The sequence below is a fragment of the Arvicanthis niloticus genome, chromosome X, assembly GCF_011762505.2.
Source record: "Arvicanthis niloticus isolate mArvNil1 chromosome X, mArvNil1.pat.X, whole genome shotgun sequence".
In the NCBI taxonomy this organism is placed as follows: Eukaryota; Metazoa; Chordata; class Mammalia; order Rodentia; family Muridae; genus Arvicanthis; species Arvicanthis niloticus.
Window position 1 is genome coordinate 65,315,608 of NC_047679.1, and position 23,206 is coordinate 65,338,813.

Sequence of the window (23,206 nt, forward strand, 5' to 3'; positions counted from 1 at the left end):
CTTAAATCTTTCAAAAATATTAAAGTTGATGATATCTGCATGCGATTTCTGTTTAGATACATTTAAACATGTTTATAAAGAGATATCCCAATCACCCTCCTCATTAAAGATTCAATAAAAATTTAAATAAAAGTGCAAGCATATATAATAATGTCACTAGAATACACAATTTTCAAATACATAACTTGTTCTATGCTTTCACATTATACTAATAGAAAAATCATAACAAATAACCATTTTTCCAGCTTATATTTTAACTTATGTATAGCCCTACCATAGGTAGTGGATACCTAGTACACATTTGTTTACTGGATGACTGGACAAGTGATAATATATGTATATATACATATATATATATATATATATATATATATATATATATATATATATATATATATACTCTGTGTGTGTGTGTCTGTGTGTGTGTCTGTGTGTGTGATTGTAGTTGCAGTTAGCTGGTAATCAAGTCTTTAAGCTTCTTGTGTCTCTCAGAGTATAATAAAGTAACATTTACCATATACTTATTTGATATTATATAGTCAGATTTGAATAGATCATAGGCTGAAGCTTATATAATTGTAGTACACTACAGGATGTGAAATACAATGTTTTTCTAATTAATAAATTGGTATAAATAACTGTTCATTTTATTAAGTAGAAAAAACAATTCTAATAATATTTGGAAACTGTAGAAACAGTGAAATAAATGTTTCCCATCTGTCAACAAATGGATATAATTAACAATTTACTGGGCTTCCTGCATGCTACAAACCCTAAGAATTCATAAAAATTCAGTGACATATACCATTAGCCATGCATATGTATTCATGATGCTCATGCTCTAGTTTGGGGGATTCACAATCAATCATGATAAAAGGATAAACTAAAAAATTAAAAGCATAAAAGAATGGAGAATTTGATCCCCTGGTGTTTATATCCATGTGTGTTAGATATGACATAAGCCATGCATTCTCCAATATATATCCATCTAATTTTAGAAGTCAAAGTGGAACCTCTAAACCAAGAGTTCTCTAGTATCTCTCAATTCATTTGAAGAGTACTGTTTTGAATAGGGAGAATACACACACACATGCACACGCACACACTGAAAACTTGTTAAGCTAGACAGCTTTTAAAGTCTTTTGTTAACAGTTGGCTGTCATATGGTTTCTCATATTCAATTTGAAGGGGTATCAGGGAGCATACTTTAGCTGACAGTGTGAGAAGTAATTCAGTGCTTTGTTCCGGAATCAGCACTGAATAGGAGAAAAGTACAAAGAGCAAGAGTGTGAGTTTAAGTATGAAGCTTAAGATATGATGAACACAAGACATGATAAAATATTTAGAATGATTAGATATAGTGAATATTACTTAATAAAATAATTTATCTTCTTTAAATAATAAATACTTTTCACTGATCTTGGTCTCCTAAAGCATATTTGAAGTTAAAAAGTATGTTTCCCTTTCTGCACCCTTAAAAGATCTAAGAAGACATTAAATAGGGCCAGGTTAAACAGGGCAACTACACTGAATTAAAAAAAATAAATTATGACCCAGAATTGAATAGAAGTAAATGAGAGAAACAGTAAATCAGAAAAAAAAAAAAAAAACCAATGTTTCTTGCTTGGTTGATACACAATATTAATGTGTAATGGAAGAAAATAACACTAGCACAATTTTTGAAAAATGAGCCTGATAATAGTACCTGTGTGTAAAGTTTCTAGGCCTTGTCCTTATTGAACAGCAGAGTTTGCTTTATATTGATGGAGAGCTTCATTTCTGCAAAGTTGATAGGATGTAGTTCAACTTCTGTCTCTTTGTGAACAAGAAGCTATTGTTTTAGAAATGTTGCCTATCTGAAAGAACCACATACATTTTTTAGTGCCTAGTATATTTAACGCAGTATTTTGCAGTATTAATCAAAAGTCTGTTTATTCTTCTTTAGCTATTAAAAGGAAATAACAGCATCTTATGTAAGATTAAAAGTAATATGTGAAATATTGGCCCTACAAGATGCTTCAATAGCTAAAGGTACTTGTTGCTAAACCTAAGGACCTGAGTACAATCTCCAGGGTCCACATGGTAAAAGGAGGAAAGTGCCTCTCATTAGTTCTCCTCTAACATCCTGAAACATTCTGTGACATGCAATACTGCCACAGAACTAAAAAATAAATATAATAAAATATATAGTAAATTGTGAATAACTTTATTCTAATATTTTATTGTTCATATATCTTCAAATTGAGTCAACCTCCAAATGATGATTTTAGAATATTGTATAAGGGCATGAAATGGTAAAAATAAATATACACATTTGTATTTTATTATAGAAACCGCCATTTATTTATTCTCCGTCCCTTTGTACTCATGATTAAACTCAGGACTCTGTGCATACAAGGTAGGCTTTGTACCACCCAACTATAAGTGACAGTTTCTGAAAATATCATTTCTGAACTTTGCACTAGAGCTACGAATGTGTGAATGCAACAGTTTTCGTCAATGCTTACGTGTTGTTTCAAGTAGAACAGGTAGGCAACACATATAAGACTTGATGGGTTCAAACAAAAGTAGACAGAAAGTCGGGTGGATATGGAGTGGGGAAGAGATGGAGGAAGAGTAACTATGACACATTATACAATTTTTTTAATTGTTTGAAGCATTCTTCTTTATTTTTTTTCCCAACCTGCTTTTATACAATTTAATTACATGCAAGTATTAAGGTCAGTTCTAGGTTAAGGAACTAGCAATAAAATAGATGCAAGCAGTTAAGGAACAAGCAAGACAATAAACACAAATAGTAAAAGAACAAGGAAGGTAATACACACAGTCCCTTGATCATTCCCATGATCACTGTTTCTAAGGGCTTATCAGGATGACTAACATATCTGACCCTACTTCCCTGTCCTAGCCCAAAGTCATTTTCATGTCTGAAGCCTACATTTTTTGTTCTAGTCTAAGATTTAGATTACTGCCTGTAATTACTTCCTTGTTCTAGTCTAAGATTTAGATTCCTGCATGAAATTATTTCTTTGTTCTAGCTTAAGATTTAGATTCCTGCATGAAATTACTTCTTTGTTCTAGCCTAATGTCAGATTCCTGCCAAGCAGCCCATTTTTTTGTCCTTGGACAATGTCAGATATCTGTCAAGAAACCTCCAAAGCTCTCCACATCTCTCCCTTTTTTATTTCATAAACAAGACTGAGCCTGTCTTAGGTCATTCTGACAAGAATGCCTTCCTTACCCATCATGTAATATGCATTATCAAAAGCAACATATTTCTGTCTTAGGTTGTTAAGGCTCTGTGCAGAAACTTACCTGTCCTTGGCTTGTCAGTTTGTTAAACTAATAACTCTGTCTGGGGGCCCATTTTCAGTTTCAAGTCATATACTTTGGCTGTCAACATGTTGATGCTGTTAAAAACAATGTTTAATACTGTGGGCAGGAATAAAAGTATTCCCAGGACAAAAAAGGATCAAGCTATATATGCCAATTTTGAAGCTTGACCAAAATGGAAATACTGACCTCAGGCCATGGATAATTTTATCAGCATTATCTGCAGCATCAAAGCTCAGCATAACAGCATTCTTTAAATCTTTAAATTAATAATCTCACTGTACAAAGTCAAAACATCCAGAGATGTGTCAGAATTATTCCAAATACCATATAAGTGTTCTTAAACTTTTTCCTAATTATAATGACTGTCATTGTAAATTTTAGAAGTAACACAAATCCACTGGTATTTGGCATGACATTCAAGACAGGTCCTTGCTCTTGAACACTGAACCACTTTCCACTAATTTGAATAGGATAAAGAGCATCAATTCATTGTTGCAAATGCCTATCTAAAGCCTCTTGAATACTCAGTATATTAGTAACATTATTTTTTGCTAAATGATTAACAAAAGTAGCTATGTTAACTTCTTGTGTCAAAGCAATTGGAAAAGCAGTGGTGCTAGCAATTAATATAATTAAACCTGTTATATCAGTAATAATCAAGCCCACTACACTTTTGCTCCTGTTTAAAGCCTGACTCCCTTCTTCCAGTATGTGCAAGCTTTTTTTCAGAAAACCAATGTCCTCTAATACTCAAGGCAATAAAACAAAAGCTGGTTGATGGACCCTCGTAACACACATGCTAGGTTTCAACACAGTAACACAATTAGAAAGTGTACAATCAAAGCAACTTACATTAAATACTGTAGAAGAAAAAAGGTAATTTTAACATGACAATTAAAAGAGCCTTAACATATGCACTGACACTTGTTTGGAATCCAGATCCTGTCCAAACTTTTATCTCTTGCTAATATAACATCATAGAGAACTGCAGTTAACTTCCAAATATGTCTCTGAAAAATGTCCAGAACCACCCTTCCAAATGAACACTGTTATTTCCAATATTGAATTGATTTCTAGACCAGTCTATGATTGAGTCTGAATAACTGGTAACATTTAAGAAAAATACAAGTGTCGTTATAACTTCTCTTTTTGATTCTTGGTCCTACAAGGTCTAAAAGCTTGAGGCAAGGCAGCTTGTCCCATCTGGGATATAGGCAAGCACAGGTGGGTGGGAACATATGTCCAATACAGGTTCCCAGTCATCATTGTTAGTGTTCTCAGCAAGCTCACAGGTCAGCATCATTCTTTGTCCTAGCATCAGCATGTATCACCAATTGCTCTGGCAGCACTCTGCCAGCCACCATGCTCCTTCAGCATCCTGAAGAAAAAACACAAACATGTCTTTTTCCTTATATCAAATATGTTATTGGGATCATGCCATATGCCAATAAGTGGATTTTTTCTTTTCACCTAGGCATAAGTATGCTTAGTTGTAGGGTGCCATAGATACTCTGCAGAATGTCCTTGGCTTCCAAATTTTTAAAAATCTAAAATAAAAAGAACATGATCTAATTAAATTTGTGGTATACAGGAATATTCCACCTCCTTTTTATTTTATGAAGATATTGTTTTAAAGTTCCATGAGCCCATTCCACAATATCTTGTCCTTGAGGCTTATAAGGAATCCCAGTAATATGGGCACCATTAAATTGTTGACAAAAAGTCTCTAATGCTCGACTGCAAATAGCCAGTTCCATTATCATTTTTAATCTGATCTGTAACAGCCAGCATAGAAAAACAATGTAGGCAATAACTAATTACATTTATAGTTGCTTCTTTTTTTTAAAGCAGTTGCAGCTAGAAAGCTTGAGAGGGTGTCAATAGTCACATGTACATATTTTAATTGTCCAAAATCAGAAATATGAGTAACACCCATTCCTTATATTTGATTAGGTAGGAGTCCTGGAGCATTAATACCATTATGTGGTACAGGAAGAAACTGAGGACATTCAGGACAGGTCTTTACAATTTGATGTGCACATTCTCTAGAAATACCAAATTGTTGTCTCAAGCTATTACTCTTTTGATGATGTACAGAATGAGATTATTGGGCTAACTGTTCCTGTGGAAGGCTTATAATCTGCCTGGTATACAAATCTCTTGTTGCATTTCCATAAGGGGTACAAGCAATCAAGTATGAGCTCTTAAATGTCCTATAAATTTAAGGAACAGTATGTTCTCTTAAATTGAGTTGTATTTGCATAAGTAATTGCAAAATTTGAGGATGAGCATTATTTTAAAAAGGAGCCAAAATTTTTAATGGACCAATAAAACTGTGTGATGGAATATTTAATCTGAGAAAAAGACAGACTACATGGCTAATTTTTTTGTGTGTACTCACACCAAAAGAGTCAGAATATAATCAGCATACTAGGAATGAGTTTTCATTGTTCCTCATGGGTTTCCAGCAGCTGTGGAAATGCTAACACTATGTTTTATTCTATAACCCATGGCTCTCTTACTCATCTCCTCTGCTATGTTAAGTAGAGGCTTACACTGTACAATTTTGTACAGTCTGAATTCTGTGACTCATTGTCTCAGGCCTTAATAGCCTATATAGATACTAGGGATCACATAGCTTTAAGGACAGGATGTAGTTTAAGGATTCTTCACAACAAGTGGTTTGTATTCCAAAGTACTGCTTTAGAAATGAAAGGTAAAGAGAAAATTGGTTCTTAGCAGCTTTAATATTAGCTATAATTACATTGTAAACTTTATTGCAAACTGTTGGTTTTTCTTATTAACCTATGACAATGCATAATTGCTAATGTAATGTTTTATGTATTCTTGACAATTACATAAGATCCAGAAAGCAAATGTATCAAGTAATAGTATTTGAGCTTTATCTTTGTTTTCCAACAGTTCAAGGCCTGGCAGGCCCCCTAAGCGTTCCTTGGGAGTGTTACAAGATAATGCCCGACTTCTGCCCCATGCAGTCCCAGGCCTCTTATCACCAGGACTTATCACTCCAACAGGTAATGCAATCCACCAGCCAAGACTCTTTTTACTGCCAAGACTTTGAAACAAACTAATATTGATGTAAGTGCCTTTTCCATCAAAGATTTTCAAGCTCTACTAGAGGTTACATTATTGAATATTTTTGAAGTATTCATGCAAACACAATTTTTATTTAAACTTCAATGACTAAAATTAAATGAATATGATTTTCTAAATGTCATATTTTTATGCAAAATATCTTTCAATATGTATATTGAGTGCTGGGAGCAAAGATGTGGAACAAACAAATTAGCATCATCAGAAAGCTTCTTGTGAAATTCTTACCTTATGCAGCTCACCAATACTTGTTTTTTCTGTTTGAGTATCTCTGTATATTTTCAGTTATTAGATGAGATTACAGAGGGAAAAGAAAATATGAGTCCTCTGATGAACAGAAATATATTAGTAAGTAAACCCATGGTGGTAATTGTTCTGAATAATTTTTTGGAGCTGTGAAGTAAGCTAGTAATAATACCAATTTCATAAATTATCACAGAACTCTCTTGATACTATAAAAATGCTCATGGGTATACAAAACTATTGAAAAATTATCTTAATAATTCTACAGTAGAAACTAAAATCTTTAAAACTATTATATCAAAGAAAAGTTAAGGAAAAGTCATTATCTATCTATTATCTATCAATAACTTAAATTTATAAAGTACTTACCTTGTTTTGGTTCTAATTCTTTAGAGTAGTGGTCTTGGTTGTCCTAGAATTAAGGACAAAGATATAACAGTCATATTGGTGCATGACAGAGACCATAATATAACTAGATACACGAAGTCATAAGCTTACAAAGATGTAAGCACATGAGTCTCTGAAACAGAAGTGTAAAGTCTGAACTGCACAATTCCATATGAGCCACACACAAACATACACACAAAAGAAAAACTGAAAAGAAAAAGAAAGTTGTGAAATATATTTTAGATGTATCTGCTCCATAAGGGAAAGAGAGACTGCTTAACTTAGTAAATCAAATGCTAGTTTCACAAACTATCTAGACTTCAAAAATTTCAATTATAAAAGGTCAGGGTCATACTGAAACAACTTCCTCCTCTTCCTTTTCCTCCTCCTTTTCCTTCTCCTCTTCCTCCTCCTCCTCCTCTTCCTCCTCCTCTTCCTCCTCCTCCTCTTCTTCCACCCCTCCTCCTCCTTCTCCTCCTTCTTCTTAAATACAAGAGATCTAATATCCTGGAAACAATATAGCTAATTAGTTGTAGGTGATCCTATTTTCACTATACTTGAACACTGTCAATTTAATTTTGATGATTATTGTATTTGATCACAGTGTTTGATTGTTTCTTTAAATTAGTTGAAGAATAGTGTTGGGAGCCGCAGTATAATCTGCCACCCCAAGTTGGCACTAGCCTTGTGTTTTCCCAGAAGTAAACAATTATCTGCGTAGATGCTAGGCAGACAGCCCGCCAAAGTCACTGAATGTTGGGTGGTGAGCGAACATCCAATCAGAAGTGAATACGTCACTCTAGACTGTATTTAAGCCAGGCCCCTTCCACAGCTCAGCCCTTCCGCGTTTTCCACCTGTGGATTACAGATTAAAAGCCTCGTTCTACAGTAACTACCCGATCTCTGCCTCTCGTATTTTCTCTTCCACGGATGGTAAAGGGCTCGAGGGGTGCGCGTTAGAGAATAGTACTATTGTGTGTGGATATATTCTTTTTACAAGATGTAAAAAAAATCTTCTGAATGAAATCTACTTTTTACATAGAGAAAATTAAGTTATAAATTGTTGTATGTGACAGTATTTTGGGTGAATTACTTCAGTAGAAATAGTTAATGGATTAATATGATTAAGTTAATGAAAAATACAAACATTGCCAAAATCCAGTTGTCCTAATGCTATACTACAGCACCACTGCTTCTCCCTGTACTGAGAGGATCACCTTCATAGTGCTGGACATCCCATAGTGTGTGATTTCCATCTGAATGATCCTGTAGCCACCTCCTAAGTGAGCGATCACATAAAACAAACAAAAAAAACAGTCATGTGCCAAGACTATGGGAGTGTAGAAAGATGTTTTTATCTCTAAGTACCAACTTTTAGCTACTTCCCCCTTCCATACAGAACTTATATGAAACAAAATACACAATTCTTCTATTTTTTTCTGTTATTTTTTCAGTATCTGTTTTTTAATGTTTATTTTCTTTTTCTAGTCAATAAGCAATATGTTTAAAGTCATAACAAAACTTGCTTTTGTATGAAACATCTGAGACATAACAAGCTTCCTTGTTAGTACTTTGATTTATTGTGCATAAAGAATGACTGCACTGAACAAATTGAGTATAATAAAACATGCCACTGGATTTGTTAAAAAATACACATAGATGTTATACAAAATACACTGTTAGTCATGCAATGAATCTTGCAGAACAAAATACATTTTATCATTTCATATTAAATGGGCAAAAGGTAATAGTATTTAACATTATGGTTATAGTCTGCATATTAGAAAATTCCTCTTAAAAATCAGAGAATGCAGTATACACTGTATTATTTATCCAAAGAAAGACGTACAGGTGTTGGTTATTGTCATGGTAATGATAAAATGTTTGATATGTCTTTTTGTATAAAGTATATATTTTGAATAATGTTTTGAACTCATTTTACATTTATATACAGTTTGAGAAAATTCTTGAGAGTTCTTTTTTATGGATTTTTTTTACTTATAATACTTTCAAAAATTTGGTGTTACACCTGTGTAGTTTATTAGAAAATTTTATAAAATATCTTGGAAATAAGAGTTTTAAATTTCATATGGAATCTGACAGGCCCTGTCCTAGTTTACTTTCATTGTTAACTCAACCCAGTATGGGTTCATCTAAGCAAATAGTCTTTTTTTTAAAAAAAAAAAAAAAACCTTATAATTGTTATTTTTGCACTTTTAAGTTCAAACAATAACAACAAAATCCCCTGCAAGACAAAATAGCCAATCCTAATATTCTGTGATGTTATTTTCCTGCATAAAGACACAAAGGATAAAAGACAGTAAAATAAACCCTAGATATGAGCAGAGTGACAGTTGGCGCAGTAATCATCATGGCTGCTGGAAAATACACAGGTAAACTGTACAGATAGCCCAGGCTTTACGGGGGAACACTGATCCATTTTTTCCATCTTCATGTTGGGTTTTCCATCTTCATGTACATCTTCATGTTGCGTTATCTTGCCAGAAATGGTGTTGGTAGATTCCTCTTCAATTACTTCACTAAGGCCAGGACTTTTCAATTTGTATAGTATACATGGTTTGAGTAGGTCTGAGGATCCCCTGGAAGAACTTAGAGGTTTATCTAATGAAGGTCTTGATATACCATCACATTTACTGTAAAATCATGTGTGTAACTGTCTTGAGAGTTCTTATGGCTGAATACTTATTGTATAAAAATTGATGTTTTTATAAAATATTCACAATGATTCTCAAAGACTGATATTAAGACTCAGGTGGTAGATTACTTCCCATTCAAGCCTGAGTATCTCAAGTCAATCCCTAATCAGGTTTACAAAAAGTCAAGCATGTGGATCTATTCCTAGAATTCCAGCACTGGTACAGTAAAGAGGAGCCTTTGATTTTCTAGCTAGTTAGCACATCAGTGAGGTTTGCTTTAAGAGAGAGACCATGTCTCAAACAATAGGGTCAAAAGTAATTGACCAAGACATCCAACATTGAACTGTGGCTTGGTTTCCCCATGTGTGTGTACACAGAAGTTCATACACATGAACAAGTAGACATTCATACACAAAAATGCCATTTGTGCATGCTTCTTTTTTTCTAAGAGTATTCTTCCTTAATTGAGTATTCTCTCAATATTTATTTGATCGTGCCACATGAGTGTTTATTGCATTAATCTAGATTAGTAAATTCTACCTCTTTCATTATAATACAAAGTAAAAGAATAGAATTCAAAAATGTTTTTCTTGTAAAATAGTCCACTTTGATGTAGAACTGACCATATAGCCCTAGCTAGCCCTAAGCACAAAGCAAATCTTACACATTAGCCAAACAAGGGTTAGAATAATAAGTATGCACAACCTTGTTCAGCTATGTTTACTTAATTTTTACTTAATTATTGCAGATTAAAATCAGGGCCTATAGCATTCTTAGCAAGGTATCTACCATGCAGAAACATTCCATACCCTGCCCCTTTGGATTTATTATTTTTTTAACTAATTTATTTTTATTGGATATTTTACTTATTTATATTTCAAATGTTATCTCCTTTTCACAGTTTCCCCTTCAGAAAATTCCTATACCATCCTCCTTCCTCCTGCTTCTATGAGGGTGCTCACTCACCCACCCACTCTCACCTCCCTGCCCTGGCATTCTTCTACATTGGGGCATCAAGCCTTCACAGGACCAAGGGCCTCTCCTCATGTTGATGTCCAACAAGGTCATCCTCTGCTACATATGAAGCTGGAGCTATGAGTCCCTGCTGGTGTACTTTTTAGTTGATGGTTTAGTCCCTGGGAATTCTGGGGGGTCTGGTTGGTTGATATTGTTGTTTTTCCTATGGGGTTGCAAACCCCTTCAGCTCATTCAGTCCTTTCTTTAGCTTCTCTTTGGGAACTCCATGCATTGTCCAATGGTTGTGTTCCAGGCTCTTCCCCACTTTCTCTTCTATTAGTTTCAGTGTATCTGGTTTTACGTGGAGGTCCTTGATCCATTTGGACTTGAGCTTTGTACAAAGAGATAAGAATGGATCAATTTGCTCTGGATTTTTTATTTATAATAATCTTTAAATGGCAATTATGCTCTAGCTTATGCTTTCTCTTTCTCTTCACAATGGACCCTGAGCAGTGTTTTTACTTATTTTTAGTTTCATAGATAAGAACTAAATTTACATCATCTCTACCCATGTATCCCATGCCAACTCCTCCCATGTCTCCCATTCCCATCAAACTCTTCCTTAGTTTTTATTGTCACATATATATGTATATAAACAACCTTTTGAGTTCATTCTATGTATATCGTGTATGTGTGTGTGTGTGTGTGTGTGTGTGTGTGTACCTTTTTGTATTTAGAACTTATTACTTTGAATTTAACAACTTATCAGGAGGCTTATCCCTGGAAATCACTGAATCTCTCTCTCTGTCTCTGTCTGTCTCTCTGTCTCTGTTTCTTTCTCTCTCATTAGTTATTTATCGCTTATAGCTGCTCATTTTGCGGGGGACTTTGTGAAATTATCTTTATTTATATAAGATCCGCAAGAGTGGGTCACATGCTCTGAGAGTGCATTTTGTAAACAAGACAGAAAAGATACCATGAAATGAAATGTAAACATGTGACTACCTAAACAAGACCTGCATAATGGAAAAAGCACTTGACATGCCAATATGGCATATATATATATATATATATATATATATATATATATATATATATATAGAGAGAGAGAGAGAGAGAGTGAGAGAGAGAGAGAGATAGATAGATATATAGATATTATCTTTATTATGTGATCTTTGCAACTTAAGAACTAACAGAGAATTTATATGAAAGAAAATCTAGAGCCATAGATGCAGTTCTATAAAGTGATTTGAGTAAATATAATAAATACAACTGAAATAAGCTATAGAAAATAGTGCTGAGTATTAAATTTAAGTCAGACAAGAAAGGAGTAGAAGGTTTTGATAGATTACCAACACTATGAAGAAAAGCAGTTTGTAATAACATTTTGAGTTACATGGAAATTTGAAATTGTAGTGATTATTTGACATGATTATTTGAAAAAGACTGATTATATATTTTTGTTGTTTTGACAAAAATATGAGAGGGCGAGCAAAGTGAAGAGAAAGTATATTTTGGCCCATGTTTTCAGAGACTTCAATCCATGATTCTTTTGTATCATTTTATATGAATCAATGAATGCTAAGGCAGAATATCATGCTGGAAAATGTGCGGAACATTTCGTTTTCAACATGGACCTCATTAATGTGGGAAAGGTCCTGAGTCAAGCTACAACATTCAAAGATACAACTTATGATCATCCTATGTTTTTGCCACTTCTGTGATACATTCCATCTATAAATTATTCTTCTCACAGTTCAGCATATGTGGAAAATTTTTCTAAGTGCCTTGAATGCTTTACCATTTAAATATTTTTAATGTCAGTAATCTCAGACTTAGACTTTCAAATTCTGCCTTCTACCAGGGCCTTTGAACAAGGAAATAGTTCATTTAATTGCTTTGCCATTTTATAACAAATATCTTCTTTAATACACTTTCAAGTAAATTACTTAATTTACAAGTAAATTAAAATGGCCATATTTAAATTTGTTGTCAGTTTCATACATGTACAAAATTTATTGAGTTTACTCTCTGTTATCTTATTCTTATTCCCTGTCTATCTTTCCTCTGCCCTGTAAGTCTTTTTCCAACATTTTGTGTCTTTTGTGTTGTGGTTAAGATGAACCAGAGCCATCTGCATGACAATAGATTTTAGGACTACACTTTAAGGGAATCAACTTTTTATTTTCATTTTGTAGCTTGAGACTCTTTGTCTTTCTATTCCTGGTGACATTTTTGTTCTTAAATATATACAGCACTTCAGAGATCTTTATGAACTTTGGTGAATATTACAATATGAAATTTGTAAATGTGGACTAAACAATTTAACCAATATTTGGATGCAGAAAAACTAGAGACCAAAAAGAAGTTAACTGTAAAGGTCTTATCCAAAATGTCTGATAAATTAGAATCAAAGTAAGTATGTGACTTTCTGATTTCATAGCAAATGTTCTTTCAATAGCAGCATGTTAAAAGACTTCTATATTGACAACTGAGTACCTTATATATGAGACAGAAAAAAATGATTATACAGCTAAGTACATGGTTTTGAACATATTAATTTCCATTTTTTCCTGACTTTGCTCATATGTGAAATGAAAATGACAAATGTCAGTTTTTAGATTTGTTGGATTCAGGGAGATTATGCCTTTAAATAGCATGTTGTGTGGCTTAGAAAAGACAGCCATTATTGTACCTATTATTATATACTTGTGAATCCTGATTTAATGTAATATATTCATGGTATACATACTTTGTGATGGTTCATTCTTTTCATAATGTCTCTGTCTTTATTTGATTTCAAAAGTTCAGAAAACATGTAATTTATTAAAATTGTAAATAAATATCAAATAATAGTTATAAGGCAGTTTACTTCTCTTTAGCTGAAAATGTTTTCAATGAATTTTATTGTAGTTATAATAATCCAAATAGAATAGATCTTTGAATATTTACATTTGAGTACATAATTATTTCATTAGAGTTTACATTTCTTTTTATATGTTTGTATATATGTGCATTGGAAGCTTTGCACATGCCATGATGCATATATGAAAGTCAGCAGACATATTGCAGGAGTCAGCTATCTCCTTCCATCATGTCTTATCCAGGAATCATCCTCAAGTATTCATGCTTGATGTCAACCTTTCTGTGTTGACCCATATCAATGTTCCATCATTTCACTTATTTTCATGAGAATTATAAAGAATTCATTTGAGTTACCTTTTCTTCATATGGATTAGTTAACTATTTCATTTAAATTAGTTTTTAAATACTTTCTCAAGGCCTTAGTGTATTTTTGAAGAAAATAATGAAGGGTCTGCAAAACCCCATAGTGACCAGTATATAGTGGGCAAACTACCAGATATAAAATACCAGGAAGTTTACAAAGATAAGACATTAAATATTAAGGAACCTGATGAAAGACAATACAACCATTATGTTCCAATAGAATTTTTTCATATAACCCACATGAGAGGCATTGTCACACTCAGATCCATCTTTTTATCAACATTTGTATACATAGAAAGTTGTCTAATTGTCAGTTATGGAGAATGATCACGTGTGCCTTGATCTTTTGTATGGACACATTTAAGAAACTCATATCTTTTAGTAAATATCCAAATTGTGGTTGCAAATCTGAAAAGTAAATTCTTGGATTTATAGTTGACTGTCTGTTGGAACACAGCAAGAGTTATTCATATATATTTTTAGCATAAAGCTGATTCACTTTGTCTCAAAATTATAAACTACAAATTAGATAAATATTTTCTCTATGTTATGGTTTTTAGTCTAATGATAGTTATAATTTTTTGCTTCTATGACAGGCTTTGAAAAGATGTGGGTCTTCACTACATAAAAATGCAATAAATTAACAGAAACTACTGTGTTAGAGAAATAATAGTCCATATGTTTACGAATGCTGATGGGATGCCTGGTTGGCATCCAAGGATGCTAAGGCTAAACAAAGTTTCCATCTAATAATGAATATCATTTCTCACTTTTTGTCCTTATGAGCTGAGGGACTGAAATATTCATGACCAAATGCTTACCTGTGAAGAAGCTGTGTGTTGCAAAACTGTGGGTGCTAATATAATGATTACAGTGTTTGGTTAAGCCTATAAATCAGAAACATTGTTGTGCAAAGCAAATTTTCTATCTTGCTTTAAAATCAATGTTCACTAAAGCTTAAACAAGTTTTTTTCTATTATATTGAAATTTGAAATTAGAGGAAAATGCATGCTATTTGATAGTTTCAGAATATGTGTTCTGTATCATGCAGTTTTGATTTCTATGATGTTGTTTCTCTACATTTATACTGAAGTGATAGTTGCTTTACTTCCACCCTCTTTAATATGTTCATTGTGGTCCAAATTTGAATTTCTCCTACTGTTATGTCCCATTTCTAACATAGCATAATACCTTTAAAATGCACTGAACATGCTATTATTAAACATAAGTAAGTATATAATAGTGTGCCATCAAGTAAGGTAATATAAAAAAGAATTAGAAATTAGTTACCTGTGAACTTTTTCTTTAATAGAGAAAAAATGTTTTCCTTGAACTAATATTTGTATATCTTAGTTTCGTAAATGGGAGACAGAAATGACTGATTTTTATTTGATAGTTGTTATAAAATGAAAATGCCCAATAATATTAAACTTGTTTGATGTTTTATTTATTAAAACAATAACATGATAGTTAATTTTCATGATCAATTCAACTGGATAGAGATGCCCTAGAGACACACCTCTTACTGTGTATGAGTATGTTTTCAGAAAGTTGCAACTAAAGAGAAAAGGCATCCCCTGAGTTGGGGTGGTACCATCTCCTAAACTAGTATCTCCAACTGAATTAAAGGAGGGAGACAGCTGAGCATTAGCAGACATCATTTTCAGATCCCTGACTGTATATACAATATACACAGCTGCCACAAGTTCTTACTGCCATGATGAATTTTAACCTTAAACTTTTAAAACAATAAGTTTAATGCCACCCTAAGCTACATGAGTCTTGACTTAAAAAAAAAACCACATAGTACAAAAGAGTCAGATAGTAGCATGATTATTACTATCAGTTGGACATTCTGCATTAGAAAGCAGAAATATGGGTAGTGTGTAGTTTAGTGATGACAAGAATGGGAGGAAAACCTGGAGGTAAAAGTTAAAAATATTAACAACAACAAAGGAGAACCCTCACCCTTCCCATTGAAACAATAGGAAAAGTGGCCTGAAGGCAATAACTCCACCCACCAAAGGATTCAACTTGTTAACATGCAAATCTGTTTGAAACAACAGAGCTTGAACTGAGAATGCAATTGATTGGGTGCCCAGGTGGATAACAAATGCAGAAAGATGGATGTTTTCATATTTAGTTTGGGGTGCAGAAGAGCTCCATAGCATTGTCTATGTAGAAAGTCATGGTTATTTGTAGGGAAAAAAATAAGGCTGGGATCCCAGGGTTCCTCCGCTGAGAAAGCTCTGAGTTCCTCCAGCTGGAAGTTGGGCCAGGCTGCTCATTAACTAAAAAAGCCTCTCCCCGGCTCCTCACGGTTCCTCATGGCGGTGCCCCAACACACTAGGAAGTCCTTGGGTTTCCAAACTGGTTTATTCACATGGCGGATGGTGGATGGATCTAGATGCATACCCCCTAAAACCCAGAATGGACCTGAGTTAAAAGGGGAGGGGAAAGGGGGGGAGGGGCTGGGGAGGAATGTTTAATTGGCTCCACCTCTGGCCTTCAGGTACCTCATTAGTATGTAAATCTCTCTAGGGCCTGTTCACACCCTCCACCTGTATATGTGACTGAAGGGTGAAGGTGGAATGGAGATTAGACCTAGTGTTAGACCCTACAGTTATTTGTGCCAATATTCCAGAAAGCTGATGAGGTCAGACAATTTGTGTATGGTAAGATTCCCTGCAAATGGGCTAGAGAGGCCATTGTGTGAAGCTAAGAAAGTAAAACCTGCCTTGCAATGCAGAGCATATGATGCTAAACAACAGAACAATAGTGGCTATATACTAAAGAACCTAAGAGACATGTTATAGGTACTGTAGGCAAAAGAATTGGAAAGACAAGCCTACTCAAGCTTTTTAAGGCCCAGGTGATGGAACCATGGTCTATTTGCATATTTCTGGATATGGAAATTTAGTATTTGTGTTTCTTTTCCTGGATTTTGGTCTTGCTTTGGTCCACTTTTTCTATGATATCCCCATTTCTCTCCTTTAAACCAGGAATACTTATTCTTTGTCGTTATATTTTGTAAGTTTTTTCCCAGAGGATATGAGTGAAGGAGCTGTCCTATGCCTTAGAAGAGACTTTGGCTTCTGCATAGTGTTAGATCTGCTGAAGACTCTAACAGATATACTGAATACATTTTGAATTATGAGTAGTTCATGGGCCTTCATATGAAGCCAACGTGTCATATATTATTATTTTAAATGTGATGCGTTTGAGTGAAGTTAACAGGGATGAAACTTAATGGTTAGTCTTCATTGGTAACCTGATTGGGTTTAGACCACCTAGGAGACACCTAGTTGTACCTATCTTTCATGTTGTTTCAAGAGATGTTTACCTGAGGAGGAGGAATCTATCAGATCATGCTGAGGGGGAGGAATCTATCAGATCATGGTAGGTGTCATCCATGTTTGGGGATTATATACTGAATAAAAAAATACAAAAGTATCTGAGTGTAAGCATTAGTATCTTCTTTCTTCCTGACTGAAAAGGCAAGTATCTGTCTCAGGTTCTGCCACTATGGCTTACCCACCATAGTGAAATCAATTCTTGAATTTTTACATAAATTCTTCTTTTATACTGTTTTTTATTGAGTATTTGATCACACAGCACAAGATTAGTAGCTAATGCAGATAATATTAACAAAACATGCTATATGCCCAAGAATCTGAGACATTATGTTATATATTCACAAGATCTATATGAAGTACATTTGTATTTCTGAGTTTATAAAACAAATCAAATTATGGATCTATGTGTATGGATATGACATTGTTTTTCTAAGAATTTATTTTCAGAAACCTTGTTTATGGGCTCTACAATTGAGTTCTAACAATATAACTTGAACTATTATCCCAAAAATGATTTACAAAGAACTTTTTTGTGCTTATGAGAAAGTCAATATCTGAAAGTTTTATGAGTATATTTTATAGGGACTCTTCATTATCAACTAATTGTTGCACCATTATTTCATTACAAAATTTTGGGACTAGAAACATAATTAAGAGCACTTGAACCACTTGTTTGTGACCTGGGTTTAGTTCCCCATGACTACAATGGGGGGCTCAAAACTGCGTGTCATATGTCTTCACTGGGTGGTGTATAAGTGCATGTAATATACCCATATTGGGTATATTACAACTGCTTGTGATTCCTGTTTCATGGGAGCCAATAACCCTTTCTTGCTTTTTTGTGTACCTGTGCATACATGGAGTACATAAATTCATTCAAGCACATACACATAAATTAAAACAAAATTTAGGGCATTTTGTTACTCTTCTGTCTTATTTACTCCTTTTGATTTTTTTCTTCTTTGCTTCTTAATCACACAGGTAAGATAAGAAAAGGAACTGAATGTTCCTGAAGCATGAATAACGTATTAGATTTACCTTGGTGATTCAATCACCTTCACTCAATAACACAGATACTCTAGAGTTTAATATGATCACCATTTTATCATTACAGTGTAACCAAAGGCTAGGGTTTTAAAGTGATTTAGAATCTTCCTTTTGGTAAATGGATTTTCTTTCTACTCTCAGTCTATTCTGAGAAAGTTTATGCATAATGTTTCTGTTAATCCCCTATGTATGGTTTAAATGAGAAATAAGACATTCATTATGGAAAAAAGAGATGTAAATATTGAATAATAATTTATTGTATGAAGAAGCTGATTAAATGTCAACTCCTAAAGGAAAGAATAAAAATGTAATCAAACCTTCTCTAGGTCATATATTGAAATACTATTTCTATTTCATCTTATTAAATTGATCAAAGTAAACTTTGTATTTTACTAGCATATTTTTGCCTAATTTTGTCCCCAACATTTCCATGTAAAAATGGGTGAATTATTTTGTAAAATTTTGAATAAAATGGACTGGAAAATATTAAAACATACATTATATATGTATATGAATATATATGCATATATATGTATATGAATTTGTTAGTGAATACATAAAATATTTTTAAATGGGATAATATAATGGCATAGAAATTAATAGTATTTGCTATCTTTAGCTATTTGTATTAGAACTTTTTCTATAAACAGCTAAATTAACTTGGTAATACTTTATGAGTAGTTTGAGTAGCTATACTTTTAAGTCAAACTATTTGTTAAGTTATACCAGTAGGCAGTTCGTCCTAGGTCTGTTGATATTCAATGTTTAGTCTAATCAGCAGATCCTCTTGTCTCCTTACTGCCTACTTTACAAATTATGGATCACTGGGCAAATGTTTCCAGACTTCTATTTTCTGCTGTCTACTCATTGCAGTTTATAAATCAATAGAAGAAAATGCCACTTTTTACTTTCTTTAATGATTAGTTCTGCTTGGATTTATCCTTTCTGTGTGACTGTCACCTTCTAAAACTGTTTACTTAGAACCATTGGAGCTGAAGTGTATAGAAAATTTTGTACCTTAGAGTCACAGAATATATGCACTTGTTTTACTTAAGAAGTTAGAATAATGGCAATTTCTCATGTGCGTCAACTCAATTACTTTTTTTTCTGCTACCCAATTAATATTTGTCAAATCTCCATTATGAGAAGTATAAGTTCCACATTGAAGATATATAATATAGATCTATGTAGCATATTTGATACATATCTACATAGCATATATGTATACACAACATATGCTACATATAGATGCAATAAAATTACTAAATATATACAATGCTCATTTCCATAGAAATTACCATTTTATTTGTAAGGAAGTATCTAATACACCTTGACAATAAATAAAAATGTATTTGCAAAAGTACTGTTGTCCATTAAAATGTGGATTTGTATGTAATTATTATTCTCTTTGTTACTTTGCTTCAACATTGCCATTTGTTGTTGTGTTGCTTTGCTCTATATATGTTTGAATGGCAGCATTTCAATCAAGTTTAAAAGAAATAGACCTTCAATACTGTAGTGTGTGGACTGCCCCTACTCACAGAGAGTGGAGCTTATTATAAATGGTACCATTTTGAAGGATATCTAGTAGTTTCTTTTAAAATGCATAGTTAGTGTAGTTTTAGTAGATTTTTCCATATATGTTGAAATCTGTTAGGAAAAGAAGAGAGCACACCATTACCATTGGTTAGACTAGGAGGTACCTTGAGGAGATAAGAGATGCAAATTTTTGGACATTACATCTTAGTTGGTAAGGAAAGAACAAAGATGCATTAGGAAGTGCTGATTCCTGCTATCACCAATGCTCAGTAGTTCAGCACACACATGCAGGATGCTGATCTTCTTGTCCTCCCTGCACACACTCAGTGCTCAGTAGAGTGCAATTAACTTGGCTGCAGCAATTGCTGAGCAGGTGACTTGATTACACTGAAATCAGGCAGAAAATATCCTTTTCTGGTCACTCAAGTGAATCAGTAAAATTATGGAGCAGCAAAACTAATTCAATGCCTTGGGCCATCAGAAATGCCACTTCCTGTAAGTCAAGCCTTCACTTAGTGTGAAATCATTTTGTTTTATTGTCTTTCACATAATGCTTATTTGAACTAATCCACTTATGATATGTGAATTAATGAATGTGTTTAGATAGTTTCAGTTAGTCAACTGTTTGTCTACTAGTGCTTAAATATTTCATCATTATTTTTGAGAGCTTCTTCATACATGAACTCTGTATTTACATAATTTATGGCTCTCCTGTCCCCTTTACCTCTTTCCATACCACCAATTTTCCTTAAATTCAAGACCTAGTCTTTTTTTTAAAATTATTAATTGATAATATGTGTGTGTGAGGGTGTGCATGTGGGGATATGTTTTTGTGTTTCTATATATGAGCTACTCAGTCTATTTTATGTTACACATACATATCTGCACACATATACACATAGACATACTCATACACATACATTTGCATATATAATGTTTCTAGGGCTGACTACTTAAGACAGAATAACCCATCAGGGGGCTAGTACTTCGGAATGCCTGGCCCTCCCTCTCTCAGCAGCCATTAATTGCCTATAGCTCATTATCTATGGGCAGGACCCTGGGAGTTTCTTCCACTCACACTGGCATGTGAATAGGTGTTGTCATTTTTCATGCCATTTATATGTGCCTATGTTGTGAGGATTTTATGGGTTCAAGGTAACACTGTCAACAGATAGCATGATCTTCAGCCTCTTACAATCTTTCTGTTTCTTCTATAGAGTCCCCAAAGCCTTATCTTTAGGGTTAGTGTTGTAGAAATAGCAATTGGGTTGGATAATATATGGCCATTTGTTCTCTGAATTTTGATCAGATGTTACTTTCTGTAGCTATCTCTGTGCAAAAAGTAACTTCCTTGATTAGAGGTAAGAGCTATACCTATCTGTGAGTATAAGGGTACTTATTGAGAATAAAATTTAGAATAATACTGGTTTAGGAAAGAGGCAGTGGTAGGCTTTCCTCTGGATCAATGACCTCTCTAGACACAGGTGGGTTTACAGTACCTGGCATGAATTTCCTGTTGTGTGGGCCTTGGTCTAATTAGACTGCTGTTGATTATCCCTGAGATATAAGTGCTACTATTGAAACTTTGTGGATATCTTCCCAGGCTGATCATTGATGTGGTTTATAAGCTTTAAAGCAGAGTAGGACTATTGATTGATTTTCTCCATTGACAGCTTGAATAACACCTTTACATACTATAAGAACTAATCTTTGTGAAAGATTGTAGATTAGTTACAGCATGATTCTTCCAAGTCCTTTTTCCAAAATGTGTTTTTCTTCAGTAATAGGGTCTTACCCTCAAATTCTGGGGGACAACCAAGATCAACAACATCACTACTGTTTGGGGAACCTCTTATACTTCTACTACCAATGACTTGAAGGGGGGGTTCTTATTCTTAGTACTGGGAGTTTTATTAGCATATATCTCTAATGGGTAATATAATTACCCCAAGAGGCATACCTTTATTAGAGAAGTAAATATAGAGGAACAGTGAGGGAGGAAGAAAAATATCATTAAGTATGTTTGGAAAATTCATTTGAAAATATATTTTTAATAATTAATCATTATACATATGTAAAATATGTTTAATTGTATAAACATCTTGATGTTGAGTACGAAAATATTATAGTTGGTACAAAGCAGTCTTTATGATTTAAAATTGATTCACAATGGGAAATAAAAGTTCAAATAAGATAGAATCTAATAAAATTTTGCATCTACTGCATCGGTCTTAATAGAAATTTAGACATCTAGAGTCTATAAAATGGAACATAACTTTAGTTAAATGGAGATATTTTAAGTGAGACATAATTTCCTGCTTATATTTTCTGTTCTTGTTTTTAATTTCTGAATAAAGTCTCCATGTGTCCAGAGTAGGTTTATTGTGATTAACAAAGTAATTTTATTTTAATTAGCAAGATAAGAGATCTTTATTTACTAGTACTGCTGATACATTGAAACCACCTTTTTCAAAGTTTGGAATACTAAGGGATAAGATATTTTCTCAGGTTTGTAAAATATATTTGTGTATATTAAAGGTATACAGTAGAATCTTAATGTACATGATATAGCTTTTAGTTGTCTCTGGAATGAGACAAAGTATTTAGGCCATGAATTTTAAAGTATTTCACAAAGAATATGTAGTACATCCAATTACGTACCTACTTCTGTTTATTGAGTATTCAAATATTTCTGTATTGGTTGACACTTTGAACATCAGTAAATTATTACAATTTAGAATATATAGTCTAAATTATGTATATACATGTATATACTTTATTGAAAATTCTATTAAATAGGTTAAAAATCAATCTATTTTAAAAATAATGGTATTAAGAAATTTCAAACACTGATTATAGAAAAAATATACTGTGTCTCTAAACTGAATTATATCAAGTGAGAAACAATAGCATTATCATCTGTATCAAAATATAGTGATTTTGTGATATGATGTTCCAAAGTAGAAGCATTCATCTCACTGAATCTCAAATATACAAATACCTTATTAAAGTAAATTAATATGTAAATATAAAACGTAAGATTTTGATTTCTAGCTCTCAAGATAAAGAAATGCATACTGATATCTCACATCTAATCTACATTAGAGTAATCCACTTTTGTAAGTATAATTTAATTTTGTCAGTATATAAAACAGTTTAATTTCCATTTTCTGTTAAAAATATAAGAGAAAATCTATGTAGTGAAAATTTTCACAAAATTTACAATACCACTAATAAAGTACAGATTTGTTAAATGGTCTTCAATAAAATTTTTCTCTATAAAAAAAAGGAAGAAAGAAAGAAAGAAAAGAAAGAAAGAAAGGAAGGAAGGAAGGAAGGAAG

At 33.2% G+C, this 23,206-nt stretch overlaps 1 protein-coding gene across 2 annotated transcripts in view; it reads left to right on the plus strand.

The window, feature by feature from the left end:
• Dach2 (dachshund family transcription factor 2) overlaps window positions 1-23,206 on the plus strand; it is a 464,497-nt gene that overhangs the window by 220,850 nt on the left and 220,441 nt on the right. For both annotated transcript variants that reach the window (XM_076918144.1, XM_076918145.1), the window contains exon 3: window positions 6,259-6,371. In XM_076918144.1, coding sequence (XP_076774259.1) covers window positions 6,259-6,371 — 113 coding nt within the window. The remainder of the gene's footprint in view (window positions 1-6,258; window positions 6,372-23,206) is intronic.